Raw genomic sequence first — 21796 nt, forward strand, 5'->3', positions numbered from 1 at the left:
CGGAGATCATGTAAAAGTCACCATTTACCACTTTTCTTTAAAATAACAAACACTGGGGAGTTCCAAGGACTGGTGGTAGGTACAATATGTCCTGCACTTAATTGTTCCTGAACTAAATCATTAAGGTGGCTCAACTTTTCCATTGGCAAGGGCCACCGACCCACCCACACAGGTGATTCTGTTTTCCAGGTTAGTTTCAAGGTGGGTTTAGGGGTGGGTTGTGCTGTAGTGGCGATTAAGACAAATTTGATCCAATTTGAGTTCCCCATCGAGCCATACCGTCACGACCCCATGATGTAATAGGGGTTTCCAATATAAATGGACAAATATTTGCTACCCAGTTTTCTGGGCCCCTTACATGAATGAGATCTTTGCTTTGAAATGTTACAGCATGACCACCAACCCCGAAAAGCCCTTGAGTTACCCGAGCTAACAGCCAATATGCTCGCAGATATCCGCACCAGTATCTAAAATGCCTGTCAGTTCAACAGATTCTTCTGCTTTGGTGAGGGTTCATTTTATCAGAGGTCGACCTTGTGTCCCTGTCTGAGCCCAAAATATTTGAGGAGTACCTGCTGATCCAAATCCTGAGTCACTCAGCATACTATTCATACTATGCTTCTCGGCATACTATTAGGGGGAGCTGCAGTAAAATAAACAAGCTGAGCAATTTTTGACCCTTTTGTTACTGAACATGGGGGTACAAGGGTCCAGGCCATAGTTCTGATTTCCCCTTCATAATCGGCATCTATGACCCCTGGTAAAATGAACAACCCCTGTAAGGACGTAGATGATCTTCTGACAATATCCCCCTCAGGCAGATGGTACAAGGGTGCACTCTCCCCACAGAGTATGCACCTAAATTCAAGACAACAATTAACAGAATTACTGCCTCCCGCTAGAGGAGATATTTCACCTATGACACTTAAAACACTGGGTCCGAACGAACAGGCAGCACCGATGACCCAGCGGGCGGGCACTAGGGGCCTCTGTACTAAGGAATGTTCACTGATCCTGCACTACCCCCCCACTGGTACAGAGTCTGCCCTGCGCTTCGTTCCTCTCCGGCCGCTTCCCTCGCAGGATAACAGAACTGCGGGTCAGAGAACTCCGCACTCCGCAGCTGCAGCTGGGCTGTGCCTCACACCCGCAGAACAGTCACACACCCACACAAAGGGGCCCCTTACACTTATTACTCACACAACATAAAATGACAAATACTACAAACATCAAACCAGCATTAAGAATATATAAAGCCATGCTTATTGATTATCTGGTGTTGACAGACAAGTGTCAACACCTTCTGTAAAAACTGCCGCTTTTGGTGTTCGGGGGAGGCGGGATGGGCGGAGGGATGCCGGGGACGTGGTGCCGGGCTCAGCTGCAGGCGGTCACCCCGCAGCGGGGGGTGCTCGGGGACGCCCGAGGCCGCCACCGCCAACCCCACGCTTGCAGGTCGGGGGGTGCGAATGCTGAGTACAGAGATTCACACACTCGGTTTTCCAGATAGAATACTGTGCCAGAGTTAGTACCGTTTTTAAAAGTGCCAGCCAATCCCACGGGACCAATTGATACCCATGAGTGATTGCCTCCAGTTTACCTGTTGTGAAGTGAGTTTTGAAGCCCGTCCTCATTAACGCTTTTCTGTCGTTCTTTAGTAACAGAAAATTGCAGTCCTTCCCAACGTGGCTGACATCCCAGCTCATAGATTACAGGAGCAACAACCTTTCTCGCCATGTCCATATCCCCTTGCGCCAAGGCTTCTTGCCTCGCTTTTACCCACGGATCATCCCCAGCTAAGGGAGGACACAGGACAGGTTCTCTTTAAGATTTACAGTGTCAGGGTCTAAAAGATTATCACAGCCTAGAGACCCAGCATATAAATCTTGCTGCCAGGGTTCAAAATATGCGTCCTCGCCCTCTGTGTCCTCCTCCTCTGTGATAACAGACTGGCCGCGTTCATTATTTTGTCTTTTTGTTATCTCAAAAAGAGTTCTTGTCGGTAAGAGTTCTGCCGCAACCTGATTCCCTCGTGCTGCATAGTCCCACAGTCTTACTGCTGCTCCATCCCATATCAGAACAGTGAATATAGTAACCGCATCAACTCCCGGTACTTCTGCTACTACCCACTGTAAAAGTCTCTTCAAGACATGCGGGTTAATATGGACCTTATTTTGAACTAACAGTCTTTCCATCAGTGAAAACACTGAATTTTCTTCCAAGGATATTAAACTCCCCATCACTTCCCCACAGCTCACCTTGCTCACCCTGCAGCGGTGATTGATGCCGGCTCCTGCTTCCTTTCAGCAGCTCCAAAGTTCTGAGGGGTTTGCCACCAGAGTGATCCAAGCTGGTCACACTTACCGCCCGCTACACGGGGCACCATGTGTGGCAACTGAGGCATGGACTCTCCATGGAAGTGCAGAGGGAAAGACCCTTTATTATTACAATAGTACATACTTATGCTCTCGCCAAAGCTGTTACTTCATAATTAGCAAATCAGCAATTAGACAGTTATCAACCTTTTCTCCTATCAGCATCAGACCACTCTAACACGCACTGTGCAGACCAATCACCTTCTCGTTCACGCACTGTTCACACGGCAGTAACTTCTCACAGTTCAGTGCTTTCCCACGGCTCAGTGTTGCAGCTGTCCGTTGTTTTTCCCTGCCACCTCGGCACAACTCGGCAGTTTCTGATCTTTCTCCCCAGGCCTGTTTCTCATCAAAGCCTTGCTGCTTCTCAGGGGCTGCGCAGGGCTGACAGGCCGATGTCTCCCACAAGCAACAACCCTCACCCTGCCGTCTCAGCGGGGGCAGGGATGGAGACAGGCAGCACGACAGAGATGCAGGGTAGGGATGGCTCGGGAACTGGAGATGAACTGTAGCAGGCGATTTACAGATGTGTTATTGCAGCAACTCTGTCATTAGATAAATACTAAGTTAGTAGTCTCAGTGGTGAGTACTAAGAAGGAATTTCACAACGTGACTGAGCACAACGCGCTGTGTTCTGTGTTAGAGCGTTTGCTCTTGAGGTCCCACAAATGAAGTTTTAACGGCTGAAGGTGAGTGAAGCACGTTTTGTTTACTCTCCCAATCAAACCGGGCTGCGAAATTGTCTGTTGGGGGAAATCCCGGATAAATATCACCTATAGGATATGTGTACTTAGAGCTAAGTTCTCATTAAATTCATTTAATTAGGGCAGCGCGGGCAGCGCCGCTTCAGCACCCTGGAGAGCGCCCGGCGGCAGCGGCGCGGGGACCGTGCGGACGCGCCCCCGCCCGCGGAGTCCCGGCCCCGCCCGGAGCCGAGACACGGCCACGGCCACGCGCGACCGGCCCCGGGAGACGCAGCCGCCCCCCCCTGCCGCAGGCGCAGCGGCACAGTCGCGCAGGGGCGGAGGCACACGGGCACCGGGGCCGGGCACGTGCACGCACCCTCGCAGGCACACACTGAGACACGCGCGCACACGCAGGCACAGGGGCGCGACCCCCGTGCGCGCTCCCGTGGGCGCGGCAGCACCCAAACCCCGACGCCAGCACCCCCACAGACCCCACACGGCCCCGCACCCCTCTCGCGCTGTCGCACACGCACTTTCTCACCCACCGCAGCCCCCGTCCGCGCTCCCACAGCCCCCCCACGCGTAGGCACAGTCCCGCGCAGACACCCAGCGACCCCCTGACACAGTCACACACGCGCACGCACACCCGGACCGCGCGTGCTCCCGCCCCCCGACACGCAGACACACACGCCCGCGGGACGGGCGGGGGGGCGCGGGGCGGGGTAGCTGCGGCGCGCGGGGCGGGGGGCGGGCGCCTGCGCGGAGGGAGCCGGCCCCGCCCGCGCAGCCCGTCCCGGCGTGCCGCGGCCCCGAGGCGGCGGAGCAGCGGCCGGCCGTGCCCGAGCTGGCGGCAGACAGGGACAGCCCGGATCGCTCCGGGGCTCCCCCGGCGCCTCCTGCCCCACGGTCAGGCTGCGCTCGCGCGCGCCGGGGGGGGGGGCGGCTGGTCCGTGCGCGGGCGCGGGGGGGCGCGGAGCGACGCGCGGGGCCGGCGCCGGGCTCCGCGCCGAGGGGGCCGGTCTGAGCGGGGTCCGCGCCCGCCCTCGGGGCCGCTCCGGGCAGCGCCCGCCCGCGGCTGTGCGCTGGGGACGCGCCGCCTCCGCCACGCTCGGTCGGGGCCGCGGGCAGCGCTGCCCGTGCCGCGGCTCCGTTCCCGCAGAGGCCGCTGCCGGCTGCTGGCTCCGCTCGCCGCGTCTCGGTGTCCGCGCTGAAGCGCTCGGCGCTGCGCGGTGCCGCCGCGGGGCCTCAGGGCGGCGCTGCTGGAGGGACCGCGCGGGGCCGGGCGGGGCTGGGGGCGGCCGCTCGGTCCGGGACACGGGTTCATCCGAGCGGGGGATCCCCGCGGGGTGCTGGCGGGGATCGCGGACAGACGGCCGGGAGCACTCCGGCACTGACGGGAACTGCCTCTGCTGCCCGCCCTTTGGAGGGACTCGCTCCGCTGGAGATTCTTCACAGAGTTTATAAACCGCTCGGTCTGTTCATAACTGCTCCGTGCGGTCACTGAGCGGGGCCTGGCGGGGCAGCACTCCAGCTCTTGCAGCAGTGCCATCCGGGAACTGGGAGGTGGGATACTCGTTTTAAAAATCCCAGTGAAACTGGGAACCTCGTGTCAAAGAGAAGTAGTAAAAATGATGTGTAAATCCAAACAGCCTGTCCAGCCCTTAAACGAGAGTAAGGCAAAGCAACGTCTGGTCAGGCTCTGAGAGAGTCACAACTTCAAATAAACTCACACCCAGAGGTGGGGAATCATTTCCAAAGTCTTATGGAAAATCAGAACTAATTAAAACTTCCAGTGCCAGCAGTCAGTGTCCTCCTCTGTCAGCAGTCTTGATATTGCCTTTCCTGAAGAGATGTTCTATGGATTGTGAATGAAGATCCTGAGCCCAGGTTTTGGTAGATGCTTTGGTTCGATGGCGTGGAAGTTCAGTACAAATACCAACATGTTTGGTACACTTTTGGGCGTAGCTGCCTTGCTGCTGAAGAGGCAGCTGTGCTGCTTTTTATAGTTGTTTTTCTAATAAACATACTATAAACAAAGCCTTTATTTCCTAGAGGGATGTTTTTGGCACCTTGCAGTTCCATCTTTTCCCCGGGGTGGTGGGGGGGGTGTCTACGGAGAGCCTGTACGTGTTCATGGGAAAGGGAGAAAATGCACGAAGGACAAAATCGAAAGCGTGCAAAGTAAGGTTAAAAAAAATGAGAATAAAATAGGTGTTTCTAGGCACCAAGTCCATGTGGAAATTGCATTTTGGGCAATAGTGAGATTGAATAAAGGATTAGTTTTCTCGTCCCTTCTCATTATAACTGGACTATGTATATTTTAGTGGATTTTTAAAAGCTGCAGGGGAGTTGTCTCTAGGGAATGCTGATGTCAGACTCACACCAGATACCCGGCATTACCCTTCAGAACACCATCTGCCAAGCTGTCTAGAGATTGGGGTTAGAGTCTGACATGGGATGGCTGTTAAAACACTTTAATCAAGGTAAGAGTGTAACTACTTGAGGAAGCAAGAGTTAATGCCCTGGTTGCTGCCGGGTATATATAGGAAGGAAATGTATAGAACTGGCAGAATTATTTTTGGTGCAGGAGAAACACAGGACAGTGGTGCAAGGGTCTCTGTGACCGTGTATTTCTGGGATATACCCACGATGAAGCGATGCTCCCAGACCCTGCGTTTCTGTTCTTTATAATCCATGACCAGCTACATCGGTAACAATAGCAGCCAGGTGTTGTTTTTATGGTGTACTGAGCTTTTTGGATTGCTGGTAGACTTTGTATAAAATGCGTCAGTGTAGGTTTGAAGGGTTTTGCTTCAGAGATGAGAGCCTGGAGCCTCTGCTCTGCGTGGGAAGTGCTGTGATTTTTCATGTCCGTTGGTAGAACCTGAGGTTGAGAAGAGACCTGCTGCTGTGTGAAGCTGCAGAAGGGCACACAGTGACAGGCGTTCCAGAAACACGGTGTCAATTGATGCCACTGGATTTACTTGTAAAGGTAAAACCTGATGTTTTTCCCCATTAATGTTTTTTTTGTTTGCTTGATTATTTTGTTTGTTTGTGTGTTTTGGTGTACTTAACCTATTTTAAAAACAAATTACTTGTGTTTTTAATATGTAGGTCTGCGTCCTGCAGGTTGACCTGTGTCAGGTGCACACTGGAATCGGGAGCTATTTACCCCTCACCACTGAGGGATGAACAGAAATTCCTCAGTCTGCAGCTGCTGAGAGCAGCAACCTTCACCATGGTGTGAGCACCAAGGCACAAGCAGCACACTGCCCTGGGTCTTTAAAGCTGCTTCTGTGCTATCCATAAACTGAAACAAAAATTTTGGAGGTGATAAAACCGGCTTCAAACTACAAATAGTAAAAAGATGGCATAAAGTAGTGGATTAAAAAGCAGACTCGATTGGCAGTTCTGAGGTGAGGTTGTTATGCCAGCTCCTGCATCTTAGGGGTTTGCACAGTGAAAGAAACAATTGGTGTGACTCTGATTGGTCATTTAAGTTTCAATTAATGTTAATTCTCTCATCTTATGTAATAAATGTATTAAAATGCCCATTTTATAACCCGTTGGAAGGCTATATTACAATTTATTTATGGTAGGGCTTTTCTGGCTGTCTTTAGCACTTGCAATATTACTCGTTAAAGGGTAATTCAGGTTCATTTGCTGGTTTAAAACCAAGAAGTGGAGTGAAAATTAGGAAAAGATACAATGCAATAAGATTATTTTTCCCCCCAGATTGCTTAGCAGACTACTCTAGCTCTCAGAGACATGAAATATGTGGCCTAACTGCAATTTCAGGTGAAATGTTTGTGGTCCTGTTGCTGGCACTGACACGTGTAGACACGTGCTGCTTGCACCTTGTTTGTGAGACAGGTGTGTGCCGGTGTGAGCGCCACAGTTTGATTGCCCTGGGCTGTGTAGGGCAGCCTGCCTGTTGGAGCACAGTGCTGTGCTCTTCCCTCTCACAGGCTTTTGCTTGTGTCTCAAGAAAACAAGAATTTGGCCTAGAGAGAAGTGACGCTGCGTGTTGTGCTCTTGTCCCAGCCCTGAGCTGGGTGGAGACCAGAGCTGTGCCTTAAGGACAGACTTAACCAGTCTGACTGAACTGAAACATGGACCCCATCTAGCATGCCAAACCAGGTGGTGGTGTTTGTTCACGTTTCTGAGATAAATTACATCCTGGGGGATAGATTCCTGCCTTGGTTTCTGCCCGTGTGAGCCTTACTGCTAACAGTTTTTGTTGGATTGTTACCTGCTGACGTTTTCCTCATGATTTGTACCACTCTTTCACAGTATTGGCTGTGGATCAGAATCGAACTTCAGAACCATTTTAAGAGGCGTATTTTTATTTTAACATATTTTTTCACTTTTTTTAAGTTGGAGATACTGAATATTTGAGATCTATCTTAAGTCATACTTCCCTATACATTACTTAACAACACCACTGACTGTGGCTTACTGCAGAACATCCTATATCAGATACAGCAGTTTAATAAACTAATAGAATTGATATGCAGGGTCATATTATCATAGTAGCATCTTCTCATTATGTTATTTCAGGAAAGGGAGAACAGTCATTTAGGAAAAAACCTGACAAAGTCTTACAGCTTTATGGTTTGATTTTTTTTCCTTGCCCCTTTCACCCCCTCCTCAATCAACATAATCAGAATTTTGCCCAAGGCATTTCTGAGTGGTGATTTTTCATATGACAGCAATAAGGGTGTTTTCCTTCCGTTTGACTTTATTTTTGACATGGGCTACAAGCCTTCGTGGTTTCCTCAATACCAATATAAGTTTGATAAATTTCAACGGATATTTCATAGTATGTAATCATGGTGATGTTCATGTATGCCTTTTATCTCAATTTCTCAAAAAAATATGCTCTTGGAAACATGAATAAAAATTTTCTTTTGTACAAAGGGCTTTACCTGAAGTCCTCAAAGTGCTTGGAATTAATGCTTTACCTTAATATAGCAGGTGAAAAATTATTCTGCCAGCTATCTTGTGATAAGCATTCTTCTCCTCAGTAACACTGGCAGTAGGAGTCCCTGTTTTATGTGAAACCACGTTCTTTATCGATTTTGCACCACTCTTTTTCCTCAAATTCTGAAGAATTGTAACTGCCAGAACTTTCCAGACTGATTTATGGTTACTTTTAGCCCAGATTGCCATGAGAACTTCTAGTTTGATATTTCTGTCTCCTGTGGAATCCTGTTTACATGTAGTAACACTTTGTTTTTATTACACCCAGAATACAGAAGCCGTTGGCTCTTACCCTGTTGTAGGTGGGCTATTTCAGTATTCTCCAAGGTGTTGCGTGGCCACTTTGGTCATGTTTATTCTACAGTACTTGGAAAATGGAGATTGTTTACTACACGTTTTCTTTTCTCGTTACTCCGTGTTTCGATTTGCCTGTTGTGTGCTTTGGGCAGGAGGGGTCAGCATTGGTTGCTTCAGAGGGTTGGATGAGGTCTGATTTTGTTACACAGTTCACTGTCCCAAGGCACCTTTGTACCTTTCCATTTGTCTTGTGGGGCACACAGCTTAGTTGTCTCTTTCTTAGTGATCTCCGTTCAATTTACGGTGTTAATTTTTCTCCTGAACATCCTACATTTGCTTCTTGAGTCTTAACCCAGCTCTCCAACTCTTTCCAGGGATGTTCCAAATCTTTGGGGATTTGTGTAGTTTATCTAAATTTTATTGTCCTCAGCCTCATAAAAATGGATCTTCCTGGGAGACACTGACGGATGTGTTGTACTTCGGGTTGCTTGCTGCAGTATGTGAGTTCCATGGTGTTTTTACTTAACCTCTGGTCTCCTCCGGTGTGAGCTGTGGCTTCTCCATAGAGCACCTTCTCGTAGCTACAGTCCAAAGAGGATGGATTTTTTTATGTGCCAAATTCAAGCTGTTTCACTGAAACCTAATACTAAGTCTTCAGTCTTCTGAGCATCTGTCCCCAGATGCGAATTTCAGTTTCTCTCTTACCTGATGACGGTTAGTCTTTCTATTGTTGAAAAACCTGGTTTTCATCTTTAGGTAATATTCACATTGTTCTACACTGTAGATCTTCTTTTAAACAGTGTAGAAAAATATAACCAGAGTGTAGTATTCTTCATCATTTCCAGCAGCTTTGTGTTTTCTTTCCTTTTCTTGAGTTAAATGAAAACTGTTAAAAATGTCAGAAGCTTCCGAAGGTGGGTTTTGGGGGCTGTGACCTCACTGACATTTTATGGGGAAAAAACCTACTTTGAAATTGTTTGATATTCTCCTTGCACTATAGAAAGCACTGAGTTCTATCAGAGTGGTGGTATTAAGTATGACACTATTTAAGAGGATAATAAATGTCAGGTAAAAATGAGCTCAGATGTTGCTTAGCTCAGAACAGAAGGCACAGAAAAGAAAACCTGAAGCTGTCTGGTAAAACTAATAGGAAAAACCTTTTCTAAAAGATGCCACTAAAATTCCCGAGAACAAAAGTCAGTGAAAAGCTGGTTATCAAGTGTCTGTTGTGTCAGACTTGTCAGATGTCACTTCAGTGCCAAAAGGAAGAAGCTCACAACTGGATGTTTTAGCAGCATTGATGGGGTTTGTGCATGAAGAAAGACTGTGCTAAAACCTGCATCAGGGCTGCGGAGTTCAATGGCTGCTGTACGGACATTGCTGTGCCAAGCAGCTCTGCCCATCGCTGACAGCTTTCTGGGGATTCTGTTCAGGCTGCACAGACACTGGGAACAGAGTTTAACATTACTGTGGTTTGGTGTGGGTTTTTTTTAAGAAAAATTGAGCTGTAGAGCAAAATGCTAAACTTCAATCACACTGTTGAGAGTGATTTTTCCTGCTTTGCTAAAACTAGTTTTCTGTCTGAATTTAAATGTTTGAACCCGTTTCCATGGTGCAGTATTTCATACAAGTTTTCATTCTTTTTAAAGTCAGAATAACACAAGGTAGATTTAATCTGTACTTTTAAATACTTTGCTAGCTCACAATGCAGTTTATCAAGGGAAGTAAATTGAGCCACACTTGAATGTTATGGGTTTTTGCTTTGAGGGTGTTTTGTTACTTTCCTGAGCTCAAGAGTAAATGTGAATATATTACAGGTATCATTGTGGTATTCATGTCATATGAGACAAGTTCTTATTTTGAATGAATTTTGATTACAGCTACCTTAAATATTTCCCCCCCTGCCAAAGTCTAACTTCAAAAATAAAAAACTTCCCGTATTAGGTGTTTCTTTACAAAATCTCTACTTTGCTATTTTTTTTTGAAGGTGTTCATAAAAATTCTGTCTCAGTTTAGCAAACAATTATATAGTTTCACATGTGCATCAGGCATTATGCCAAGTGCAAGGTCCTGCACCTGGGTTGAGGCAATATCAGTACAGACTGGGGGATGAATGGGTTGAGAGCAGCCCTGTGCAGAGGGACTTTGGGATATTGGTGGACGAAACATTGGACATGAGCTGGCAGCGTGCACTTGCAGCCCAGGAAAACAATCATCTCCTGGGCTGCAAAACAAGAAGCATGGCCAGCAGGTCGAGGGAGGGGATTCTCCCCCTCTATTCCACTCTTGTGAGACCCCCCTGCAGTGCTGGGTCTAGCTCTGGGGCTCCCAGTGTAAGAAAGACATGGACCTGCTCAAGTGGATCCAGAAGAGGCCGCAAAGATGATCGAGGGGCTGGAGCACCTCCCCTCTGAGGACAGACTGAGAGAGTTGGGGGGGTTCAGCTGGAGAAGAGAAGGCTCCGGGGAGACCTTAGAGCGGCCTTTCTGTATATAAAGGGAGGTTTTAAGAAAGGTGGAGAGATGTTTTACCAGGGCCTGTAGTTCCAGAACAGAGGGCAGCAGTTTAAAACTGAAGGAGTATGTTCAGATTCGATAGAAGGAGCGTACATTTTTTTTACATGAGGTTGGTGAGACACTGGAACAGGTTTCCCAGAGAAGCTGTGGATGCCCCATCCCTGGATGGGTTTGAGGCCAGGTCAGATGGGGCTTTGAGCAACCTGGTCTGGTGAAAGATGTCTGTGCCCATGGCAGGGCGTTGGACTAGATGATCTTTAAGGTCCCTTCCAACCCAAAACATTCTGTGGTTATAAATAATAATAAGTAATAAATTGTCCTCTTTCCCACTGTAGTCTGCAAACTGACATCCAAGATAGCATATTTCAGTTCTTTTTTTTTTCTTCCCCCATACTTCCATGATTCAGAAATAGGATTTCCATAGAACAATCCTTTTCCTAATTTATTACTGTTATTTTTCACAGTCATTTTTCCTGTCATTTCATTTTTTTTCTCATAGTACTTTTTCTGTGTGGATGTACTAAATCAGAAACTTCCATGTGATAAATATTCTCTGGTATTTCTTAGAGAATAGTAAAGTTTGAGGTTGACAGCTGGGAAGCTGGAACTGAGCAGCTGAAAGCTGTTCTAGGATTTGGGCATCTGTGTTTGCTGGCACACTTGGAGTTCATTTGTTCTGCATTTGCTAAAGATTAATGAGAAAGCTACTTTCTGTTATTCTAAGTGTGGGATGGACAAGCCTAAGAATACCCAAACAGCATGTAATATCCATACTCTACATCTACAAGCACTTGACAAACCTTAGCCTGGAAATTATACTATTAAAAATGTTCAGAAATACCCATTTGCTGGTGTGATTATAAATAAAACAGGATGTTACATGTCATAAGAAAAACCTGGCAAAGATGAAAGTTGTCATCTGAGGCAAATATTTACAAATTTAGATGTTTAAAATGAAAGTTATGTGCTGGCTTTTAAATAAGCTTTTCATAAGGCAGTTTTTAATCTGAATCTAATGATGAAAACATAGTTTTAATTATGAGTTTGTGGATGGTGCTTCAGTGTGAGAGTACATTTCCTAGGCTGTCCGTGTCACTGTGCAGCACTGGAAATGGAGAAGATGACATCAATCAGTAGCTGCCCACTGATTTCATTGTTGCAGGTTGAAGTGCACTGGTCTGTGCTTATTTTGGTGCAATGTTATTTACAGATATATTACATTTTAAGGGGAATAGGATTGTTTTGTAAATAAATTTGCAGTGGAAAAACATTCCCAGGAACAAATCCACAGCTTTTACCTTTAAGAATGTATCCAATTGTTTGCTCTACTTTGCCATGATCTAAATGATCTAAGACAGATGTGGTGTTGATTAAATTCAGAACTTCAAAGGACTTTTGAGATTTCCACAGAATATAATGTTCCACATAGAGTTACACTTACATTTTTCCCCAGTGTCTGTTGAAAGCTAATTTTGCTTATTGTTTCACTTTTTTTTTTTTTTTTTGTTGGTCATGGCAGTTGTGGTTTTTCTTTAGTTCATTTCAGTGGTTACAGCATTTGCAGAGAGACAAATGTAAGGGACCCATCATGGTATAAATGCTTGAGAGCTGGAAATCAAAACACTTCACCATTTATAACTCCATGAAGGAACTTGACTCAGTGATTTCCTAGAGGAACATAGAAGAGTGCTGTGAGACACAGGTTCCCAAGAGGTCTAGATGTTGCTCTTCTGTCCATGCAGGATCTGGGCATTGAACACCTAGCTCCAGACCTGGAATTTATGAATTTCATAAATCTGTGTGAAATACCAAAGTTCATGCAGTTAATGAATGAGGCAGCTAAGCTGGAGATTTCCAGCAGCCTCCCCTGAGTGACCGAGGTTCAGGGCAGACAGCAGCATTGCATGGAGTGATGTGCTTGAAATTCTTTAGCCATAGACACCAGCTGCCCAGCTGAGTCAGATGCCTACATGCAAGTGAGTTTCAAAGGCTGAACTATCTGCTTAGATAGCACGGGAGTTACTTTGGTATGGCTGACTGTGTCACCTTAACCCTTCCAGGAGAGAACTCCTGGCTTCCTCGAACAGCTGGAGCTGGGGACGTACTGGCTTGACAGTGTGACTGGAAAACATTCACTGCCCTGTTTTTGCATTGGTTGATATCTTTAACACATATTTTGCAAACACATTCATCCTTCTTGAAGACAGTAGATGTGCTGTAGCAGGATAATTACAATGGAATAAATATTAGATAAACTAGATAGTTACTAAAACTAGATAGTTATTAAATATAGCTGAGGCATTTCTTAATCTTGTGTTAGAGCAGAATTCAATATTACTTCTATAATATTCTTTTAAGTGAGAATCAGATCTTAGCCTGGAGTGCGGGGATAAGAAAAAAGGGTGCAAGTGAAAAAAGCAGATCATTTACTATTTTATCAGGTGGGAGCATGCTAGCACAGTTTGTTCACAGTTGCTGGACTGCAATGTCAGCACTTCCTAGCTACTGTTAGATCTTGTAGCCTGTGTTACTCAAAGGCACTTAGGCCTTCCAGCTCGTGCTTGCCAGCTCATTTGTCACATACAGTGCGTCTTATTCTTCTTTCGAGGTGTTGCCCTGAAAGTACTTTTTTCAGTCTTACATTAACTCTCTGAAGCCCAGTTATGTCACTTGTAGAGGGAGGCCATCAGCGAAGCAGTCTCAGGTTTTTAGATGCTTTGACACTCAAATGTTATAAAACTCTCCAATTTCTAGTTTTGTGATGAGACTGAGTAGGTATTCTAAATGACAATTAGTGAGTACTATGGGCTATCAACTTGGCAAATTATAAACACTGACACATACTGATAATGGGGAAAAAATCACATTCCTTGTATGCATATTTAACACAGTGATTGATTCTTCACAGTTAGCAAATCTGTTACGTTTATATTCAATTACAGAGTGATTATATATATACGTTAAGCTTGTTTATGCAATCAGCAGTGTTAAATCTAAATTCAGGAATCTGCTGTGCTGGTTACTACTGCTGCAGTCACCCCCGTGTCCTGTGGAGGAGGAGGCTCCCCAGCCCCTCTGGTTTCATGCTGCAGAGCAAGCCAGGGCAGTTCAGTTCTGTGAACGGAGAGGATCTTTATGTGCCGATATGTGATGGAAACCTGTCTGTGCCAGATACCAAGTTAATGCTGGTTAGTTTTTCTTCCATAAGCTCCTCACAGTGAGCAAAAAAGCTAAGAAAAAGAGTCTATTGAGTTAGTGTGCAGTCTGCTCTTGGAACAGAGTGCTGCAGTGTGTGGCTTTTGAGAATAAGCTGATGAGCAGTGGCAATATATCCAACAGTATTTATTTTGCATTGTCTGAGTTTGTGTTCTGTCCTGCCACATTTGATTGAACAGACAAGTGGAGGACAGTATCTGTTGTCTTAAATTTGTACAGTTTTCACTTGCAACACAGTTGAAATTTCGGTATGAATCAGAGAGATGTCCTATCTGTGCACCTTGGGAACAGAATGAGCACCCACCAGTTGGGGTTTTTGCATTAACACAGTATTGTTTTCACCTTGACAATGTTGTTCTGGAACGCTTTGCTCCTCTTAACACATTTTGTTGCATTACCACTTCAGATCAGCCAAGTCCTCATTAAAAAATCTTGAAAGATATTTGGTTTTCCTCTCTTAAGTGTAGAAAAAGTAGGAGGTAATGAGGTCTAAGGAAGAAAGATTGTATTTTCTTGCATTTGTCCTTAGTAATAAAGAACAAAAAAAAAGTATAGAAAATGTATGGTGGGAGGGGGAAGAACCAGAATTTTGTAAAGTGTTTTTGAGTGCTTTTGCTTGCTGGTTTAATTTCCAGAGAGCTCTGTGAGTTTGCATATGTCAGTCAATTTAAAGTAATGCTTTGCTTTGATTATGAACGTGACTTGAGAGTAAAATTAATGTTGCGTAGGGCTCAGTATATGTAAATTGATATATAAATGCTGCTGTAAGTATAATTACTTCAATAGCAAAAGACATTAGTTAGATTAATAGAAACCATTTTTGATTTAATACAATGCTGTCTACAAAATTAGATACTATATGCACGCATGCTAAATCAGTTCAATAACATACTGGGTCCAAATTAGCTGTTCTTATCATTTCCTTGACTGAAAAGAAATTTGAGTTTTAGGCTATAATTTTACTAGTCCAGTATCACTAACATACATGGGAAAGATCATTCATTTTATTGCTGGGTATTCAACCCTGACTTATCCTGGTTCTTGTTGACTTAGAACTTAACTTTGCAAATATAGCGTCTGGCAAAGAGAAATCTTTCACCTACTTTGAAATCATCTTCAGCTCAGTAAGAGTAAGATATTGGAAATCCCAGTGTATTACAACTCCTTTAGATCTTCCTTTTACATTCCAAACTCTCCAGGTTAGAAAAGGTTGGTAGGTCACTACCAGTTAGAAAAGAGCAGATGGTGTTTATTACTGTGACCAGTAAAGCATGTATCTGTGGGAGTGATAAACCCAATTAGCCAAATGCTTATTGTGCTTTTAAATGTTGTAGTCTTAGTGCCTGTTTCCATACCTGCGTGTATGCTTAATATAAACTTACTTAATTGTGCACTTTGAAAAGAGGTCAGTGGTGCCCTTCTACAGTCTGAATCGTTAGCATTTGTAGAAATACTGGTTTAGATAATGTCCTTCAAATGAGCCAGTCTTAGATACACAATTCCAAGAACCGCTTATTACTTAACTTGCATTTTATTTGTTTCTAAATAGTAAAAAGCCTGACTGCTCCAGGCTTGGCTAGGATACCGAGGATGACTGTTAAAAGGCAGGCGGCTTTTTGTCCTGCAGAGGCCTCCTGCCCTTGATTCAAGAGACTGTGACATAAATACAAGGCAAGCTCATTGTTAGCTCAGCATCTCTGCAGTTTTTAAAAATACTGATCATCTTGAACAGCTTTCCATTAAGGAGCAGTCAGCCCTCAAAAAAATTTGTGACTCTTTAGAGACCTGGGTTGGGATCAGTCATGACCTCTGACCGGTGACTAGTTTGCTGATAGCTCTGAACTCCCTAACGTGGGCAAAAAAGCCTGAGAGCCGTTCCTGTGTGCCCTCAGCCTCCCACACTGCCCCAGCGGGGCTGGCCAGATAGGGGTGAGCTTATGGAAAGGCAGTTTATTGAAAGTGGCAGAAGAATTATAAGGCAAAAGCCAATAATAAAATGTGACAGAAGGCTCTTGCGTGGGCTCCTGTCCACAGAACCTGGCCCTGCTGCACTTCCCTTGAGTGATACCCACTGTCATAACTGACCCAGTGAGTTTAATGACAGTAGTTTCTGCAATCACTCCCTGGCCATCCAAATAAGTAATAATAGCCATATACATTCAACAAGGCCTGTTTGATTTTTTTAACATACTTGACAACTCTTCAGAGTCAAGATAATGTCTTTCAGCAATGTCTGTACAGTAGCTGGTACGATGAGTCTCTCTGGATAACTCTGCAATTAAAATAATAAACCTCTTAACCTTGTTAATTGCAGATTTAATACAGATTTGCAAATGTATTTGGTTCCTTGGCTTTTCCTCAGTTACCTCAAGTCAGAGTTAAAAATAGAATCACACAAAATAAAATGTTTGGGTGTCTGAAAGATTAGCAGATTCTAATAAGTCACACTGCTAATGAATGTTTTAGAGAAATAGCTATTTAAATTTTCCTGAGTTAAGAACTTTTAGGTGAACAAAGATACATCAGACACCAACATTTTTCTTAATCAGAACATTTATTTTAATTTTAAGGGTCTTTTAAATTGCTTTAAATGCCACAACTTGTTACCAAATTCTGACAGAAAACTGATAAAAATGGAAAGCGAGGGGATATTTTTGCTATCTCTATGTGGACTTGTATCTGGAAGATGTTTGTCTGGAGTCGCTGACCATCTGTTTCATGGAGTTATGCCAAAAATGTATTTTCACTGTATATTTAGATGCTTGCTATGGTCTAGTGAATAGCCAGAAAAGTATTGCAGCTTCTTCTTCAAGCACAACATAAATATGAACTCCCAGCACTTCTCAAGGTAAAAAAAGTGTTTGTTTCTTAGGTAAATCTTGTAGTCACAGTAGCTCTAATGATTCTAACTTTGTTACTTGAATTTAATTTATTCTTGAGGGAATTCTATTGATTTAAACCAGAAATTAATTTGGCACGGAGTTGTCAAGAAGCTATATTTTCCCTTTGAGCATTTAATTTTGAGTCCGTTTTTCTCCACATTCTGGCATTGGGTTATTGTTCAAAGCATAACGAAGAGATGAGACCCAGGGAGCTCTGTAGAAACTAGCAGCCTTCTCCTTCAGTTCTGGGACCACGGCAGGGAAGTTTCAGTGGTGCAATACTTTAAGATAAAGCATTAGTGCATGTCCTTTGGAGTAGATCTCCAGAGACCCTCTGAAAGAATACATTAATTTTCTTCTGCTGTTTGCCGTCTCCTGACATGCTGTACGGGGTTTGCGTGGCAAGGTTTTGGCAGCGGGGGGGCTACAGAGGAGGCTTCTGCGAGAAGCTGCTGGAAGCTTCCCCGTGTCCGACAGAGCCAAGGCCAAGGCCAGCGGCTCCAAGAGGGACCCACCACTGGCCAAGGCTGAGCCCATCAGCGACGGTGGTAGCGCCTCTGGGGTAACGTGTTTAAGAAGCGGAAAAAGCTGCTGCACAATGGCAAGTTCAGCTGGGGAGAGGAGTGAGAATGTGTGGGAGCAACAACTCTGCAGACCCCAAGGTCGGGGCAGAAGGAGGGGCAGGAGGTGCTCCAGGCCCAGAGCAGAGGTTCCCCTGCAGCCCGTGGGGCAGCCCATGGGGAGGCAGCTGTGCCCCGCACCCAGGGAGGGTAACAGTGGGGCAGGTGCTGTTCTGCTGATCAGGGATATCAATTAAACTCAGACACCAGAGTGAAAAGAGCAGGTGTATTTTACTAGAAATAACAAAATAATATAACAGAATAATACGGAAAACATACAGTAAGAAAAGACAGAATAGTGCACTTAAACAAATAGGAAAATATAGGGTAATGCATCAAATCATTATTACCTGAGAGAGAGAATAGTGATTAAGAAAGATCCATCACCACTTGCATACTTTACCATCATCCAGATCCGCAGACGCTGGGGAGCCCCGGTTACAGCGAGGATTTGCAGAGCCTGTCCCGGCAAGTGGGAAATCCTACGCGGTGCGTCCACCCGTAGGTGAGGCTTCCAAAGTCGCTGTGAGCGGGTCCCGCCTTATATACCCAAAAATCAGCAAGCCAGAATAGCTGGCACCTTTGTTTTAAGCGGAAATATCTGGTTTAAATTTCACATTAGGTTCCCCCCAGAGCCTGGCCAGGGCTCAAGGAAGAAACTAAGGGAATTTCTCTGCTTATCGGATTGGATTATGCGCAGGGTCTCACATCAGGCCTCGAGGACAGGCACCTGCCTCCACAACTCTGTTACTCTACTCATATACAAAGGAAGGGAAAGATACATTCATCACATCAGGTCTTGGAGACAGACACCTGCCTGCATGACTTTGTTACTCTACTCATATACAAAGGAAGGGAAAGATACATTCATCATAGCTACATCCTCCATGCATATTTCATTAATGATTACATACTGAATTAACAGTTTCAGTTGCTCAGGCTTCAACAGTTCCACCTTTTACATCAGAGTAGGTGGTTTGTTATAACTTAGTGTAATACCTGTTAGCACAATGGTTATCAGTTATAAGATATACAGGATTCATCTATAGGTCAACTCTGGCTTGGCCCTATTGTCCAAGCCTTAGCACTTCAGGTGCCCACCTGCAGCCTGGGGGGGACCCCACGCTCGAGCAGGGGGATGCCCAAAAGAGGCTGTGACCCCGTGGGGACCCACGGCTGGAGCACGGGCAGACTGTGAGGAGTCCTCCCCAGCGGCAGAGACAAGGGGCCAGGAACTGACCACAACCCCCCATCCCTGCCCCCCCGCGCCACGGGTGGGAAGGAGGGTCAGCAAATCAGGAGTAGAGCTAAGCCCGGGAAGAAGGGAGGAGTGGAGGGAAGGTGTTCTTAAGATCCAGGTTGATTTCTCCTATCCCTACTCTGATTTGATGTTTTTTCCCCGAGTCAAGTCTGTTTTTCCTCGCACTAGAAGTGGTGACTGAGCCCTCTCTGTCCTGGTCTAGACCCACCAGCGGCCGTGAGGTGTTTAGTTGCCAGCTGGGCCTAAACCACAACAGAGCTGGCTTACATTTTCACTGTTTCAAGGCTTGTGTTTGTTGTTCTGTAAACCAAGAACACACCAGGGAGGATTCCTGCAGTAGCAACAACAGGTTTCATTAAGGATCCAGGTCACTCTCAGAAGCAGCTTTCATGCTTTTTGTACCCAAAATCATCACTGCAGTTGCTAGAGGGTCTAGACAAGCATCAACCCTCTCTGTCTTTCAGCAGCTGACATAGCCCCTCTCCCTTTGTTTTGGTCCGACACTGTTGCTTTCCACTTCTTTTGCTCATCCAGGGCAACACAGGACCCTGATTAAAGATGCACTTTAGAAAAAAAAAGGAGGACGAGCTGCGTGCCAGCGGGTTGACTTTCTCCTGCAAACTCATGGCTGGAGGATCACAATGGTTTTAAAGGGGTGCCTTCCAAAAAGAAAGAATGTTTTCAATCCCTCTCTGCAGGGATGCAGAGGGTTCACAGGATTCTTGCAGGCAGGAATGATAAATATGTTCTCCGACCGGGTGATAATGGAGGGCAGCTCAGGCTGAATGAAGTTTGGTGTGGGGAGGGCAGATGGGGAGCAGCGAATTCAGTTTGCAAGTCTCTGACCCTTGTAAAACTTTGTGAAACTGTAAATCTGGAGTTACCACAGCCTGGATTGTTTGCAGGGTTATCTGTGTTCCTGATGATGATGCCATCTGCCGTGGTGCTGCCATGTGTTGCCACTTGTAATGGGGTCCTGGCCACAGCAGGGTAAAGACCCTCCTCTCCTTCCTTAGCCACGAAGGAGGAGCTGCCCTCCTCCAGCTTAGCTCCATTCCTGAGCAAGTCTGGCTGGGTCCTGCCAGTGCTCTGCGTGATCCAAGGCCCATGGTCACAAGTTACAGCCAAGGATAGTTGCCCCAAAGTTCCTCTTGGTTGACAAGTCCTCGCTGGACCCCCTTGGCTCTGTCACCTCTGGCTGGACTAGACAAGAGGCAAGAAAATTCTGCCAGTGACTCGGGGCAGGGGACTTTCTGCTGGGCACGTAGCCCGGGATGGCTTGACGTTGCTGTTTCTGCTTTCTTTTTCCCAAAGGTCCTTGCTGAAAATGGCCTTTTCCACCAGCCTCTGCACACAGATAGTGGCTGCAGTAGCAGACAAGCATTCAGCCTTGGTTTTTTTCTCTTTTGGGTCTAGAATTCCATCCGGCACAACCTGTCCTTGAACAAGCGCTTCATCAGGGTGCCTCGGGAGAAGGGCAAGCCAGGGAAAGGTGGGTTTTGGAAGCTGGGCCCCCAATGCACCAACCAGCTCAAGAATGGTGCCTCCAAAAAGCGGAGAATGACCCCTGTGCAGCTCCACCCGGCCTTCACCGAAAGAGCCCAGCCAGAAGCACAGTGTATCGCCAGCCCAGCTGCTTCGGCTCCCGCCTCCAAGAACATCCTCAGTGTCAGCGTGGAGTTGCAGCAGCTGCTGGAAGAGTTTGAAGAAGTGACTGGCAACCTGAACTCCAATCCAGCAGGGCACAAGCGCAAGCAGCCCTCGCTCCAGCAAGTGGCGAAGGCGCCTCGGCTTTCCAGCGGCTTTCCAGCTCTGCCTTGCTGAGTCAGGGTGAGCAGCCTGAGCTGGGATGGCTGGAAGGGGACTTGGACTGGAAGCCATCTTTGACACCATTCAGAATGGGGAATTCTCCCTTTTTGAGGATCTGGAGCTCACGCCTCCAAACAACCCCACGAAAGTCAACCTGGGCTTGACAGCAGATGGGCAGCACATGGACTGTGCCCAGAGGCAGGAGCAGGTCCTCACCAAATCCAACCAGAACAACCTCGAGTTTGAAACTTTGATGGCCACTTCCCTGCTGCCGCATCCCTGGGATGAAGAGACAGAAGATGACCTCTCCAACTCTGTCAACATCGAGCAGTTGTTTGACCTCAGCGACGCCTCTTTGCCAGCAGATGGGAGCGACTGGAGCAGTCTGGCATCTCTCGTCTAAGGGCCAGACACCCCTCAAAGCCCACACAGAATTTAGGAGGATGCTTCCCCCATGCTGCTGGCACTCCCAAGGGACAAGATTTTCTAGAGATAGAGACATCTACAATGGCTTTGACCAGCTTCATTGTCAGATGATTTACAGAAACACCAGGGGGAGAAAAAAACACCGCCACAAGAACTGCTTGCTGTATCTTTAAAGGACACATCAGCAGTCTCTAGTGCATGAGTTTCCCCCATGAAGAAATATACACTATTTATGTTTTTACTTTTAAAGGAAGGAATGTGAATTATACATATATTTTAAATTTAGTTAGTTAGTTTCCAGGGACAGGACCTATGTTCTGCTTAGAGAAGAAGAAAAGATTTATAAATTCAGCACGTTTGCTTTTTTACATGTTTTTCTACGATATATTAAATATTATATATTCAAAGAAACCTCTCCTTTTAGCACTAGCATCCCTTAATAGTGGGGTAATAGGGGAAATGCAGCTTGGGCATTGGGTTGGGTTGGCGTGGGGCGTTTTGGTAGCAGGTGAGGAGCTACAGGGGTGGCTCCTGTGAGAAGCTGCTAGGAGCTTCCCTGGCCCCAAGTCAGCCCCGCTGCTGGCCAAGGCTGAGCCCATCAGCGATGGTGGTCGTGCCTCTGGGAGAAGGTATTTAAGAAGCAGGGGGGGGAAAACCCCAAGAAACTGCTGGAAAACCTGCAGCAGAGAGAGGAGTGCACAGTTTGCGTGTGTCCCCGTGGGAGG

The 21796-nt window shown here is 46.2% G+C and overlaps 1 protein-coding gene across 1 annotated transcript; it reads left to right on the top strand.

The window, feature by feature from the left end:
* Positions 1-4971: 4971 nt before the first annotated feature.
* On the top strand, positions 4972-21048 carry LOC141918828 (forkhead box protein J1-A-like). Its single transcript, XM_074813675.1, is given in 6 exon segments — positions 4972-5008; positions 5138-5319; positions 5943-6053; positions 20253-20621; positions 20624-20711; positions 20714-21048. Coding segments are annotated over 6 exon segments (1122 nt in total).
* The last annotated feature ends 748 nt before the right edge of the window (positions 21049-21796 follow it).

This window comes from Strix aluco, chromosome Z (assembly GCF_031877795.1).
Source record: "Strix aluco isolate bStrAlu1 chromosome Z, bStrAlu1.hap1, whole genome shotgun sequence".
In the NCBI taxonomy this organism is placed as follows: domain Eukaryota; kingdom Metazoa; phylum Chordata; class Aves; order Strigiformes; family Strigidae; genus Strix; species Strix aluco.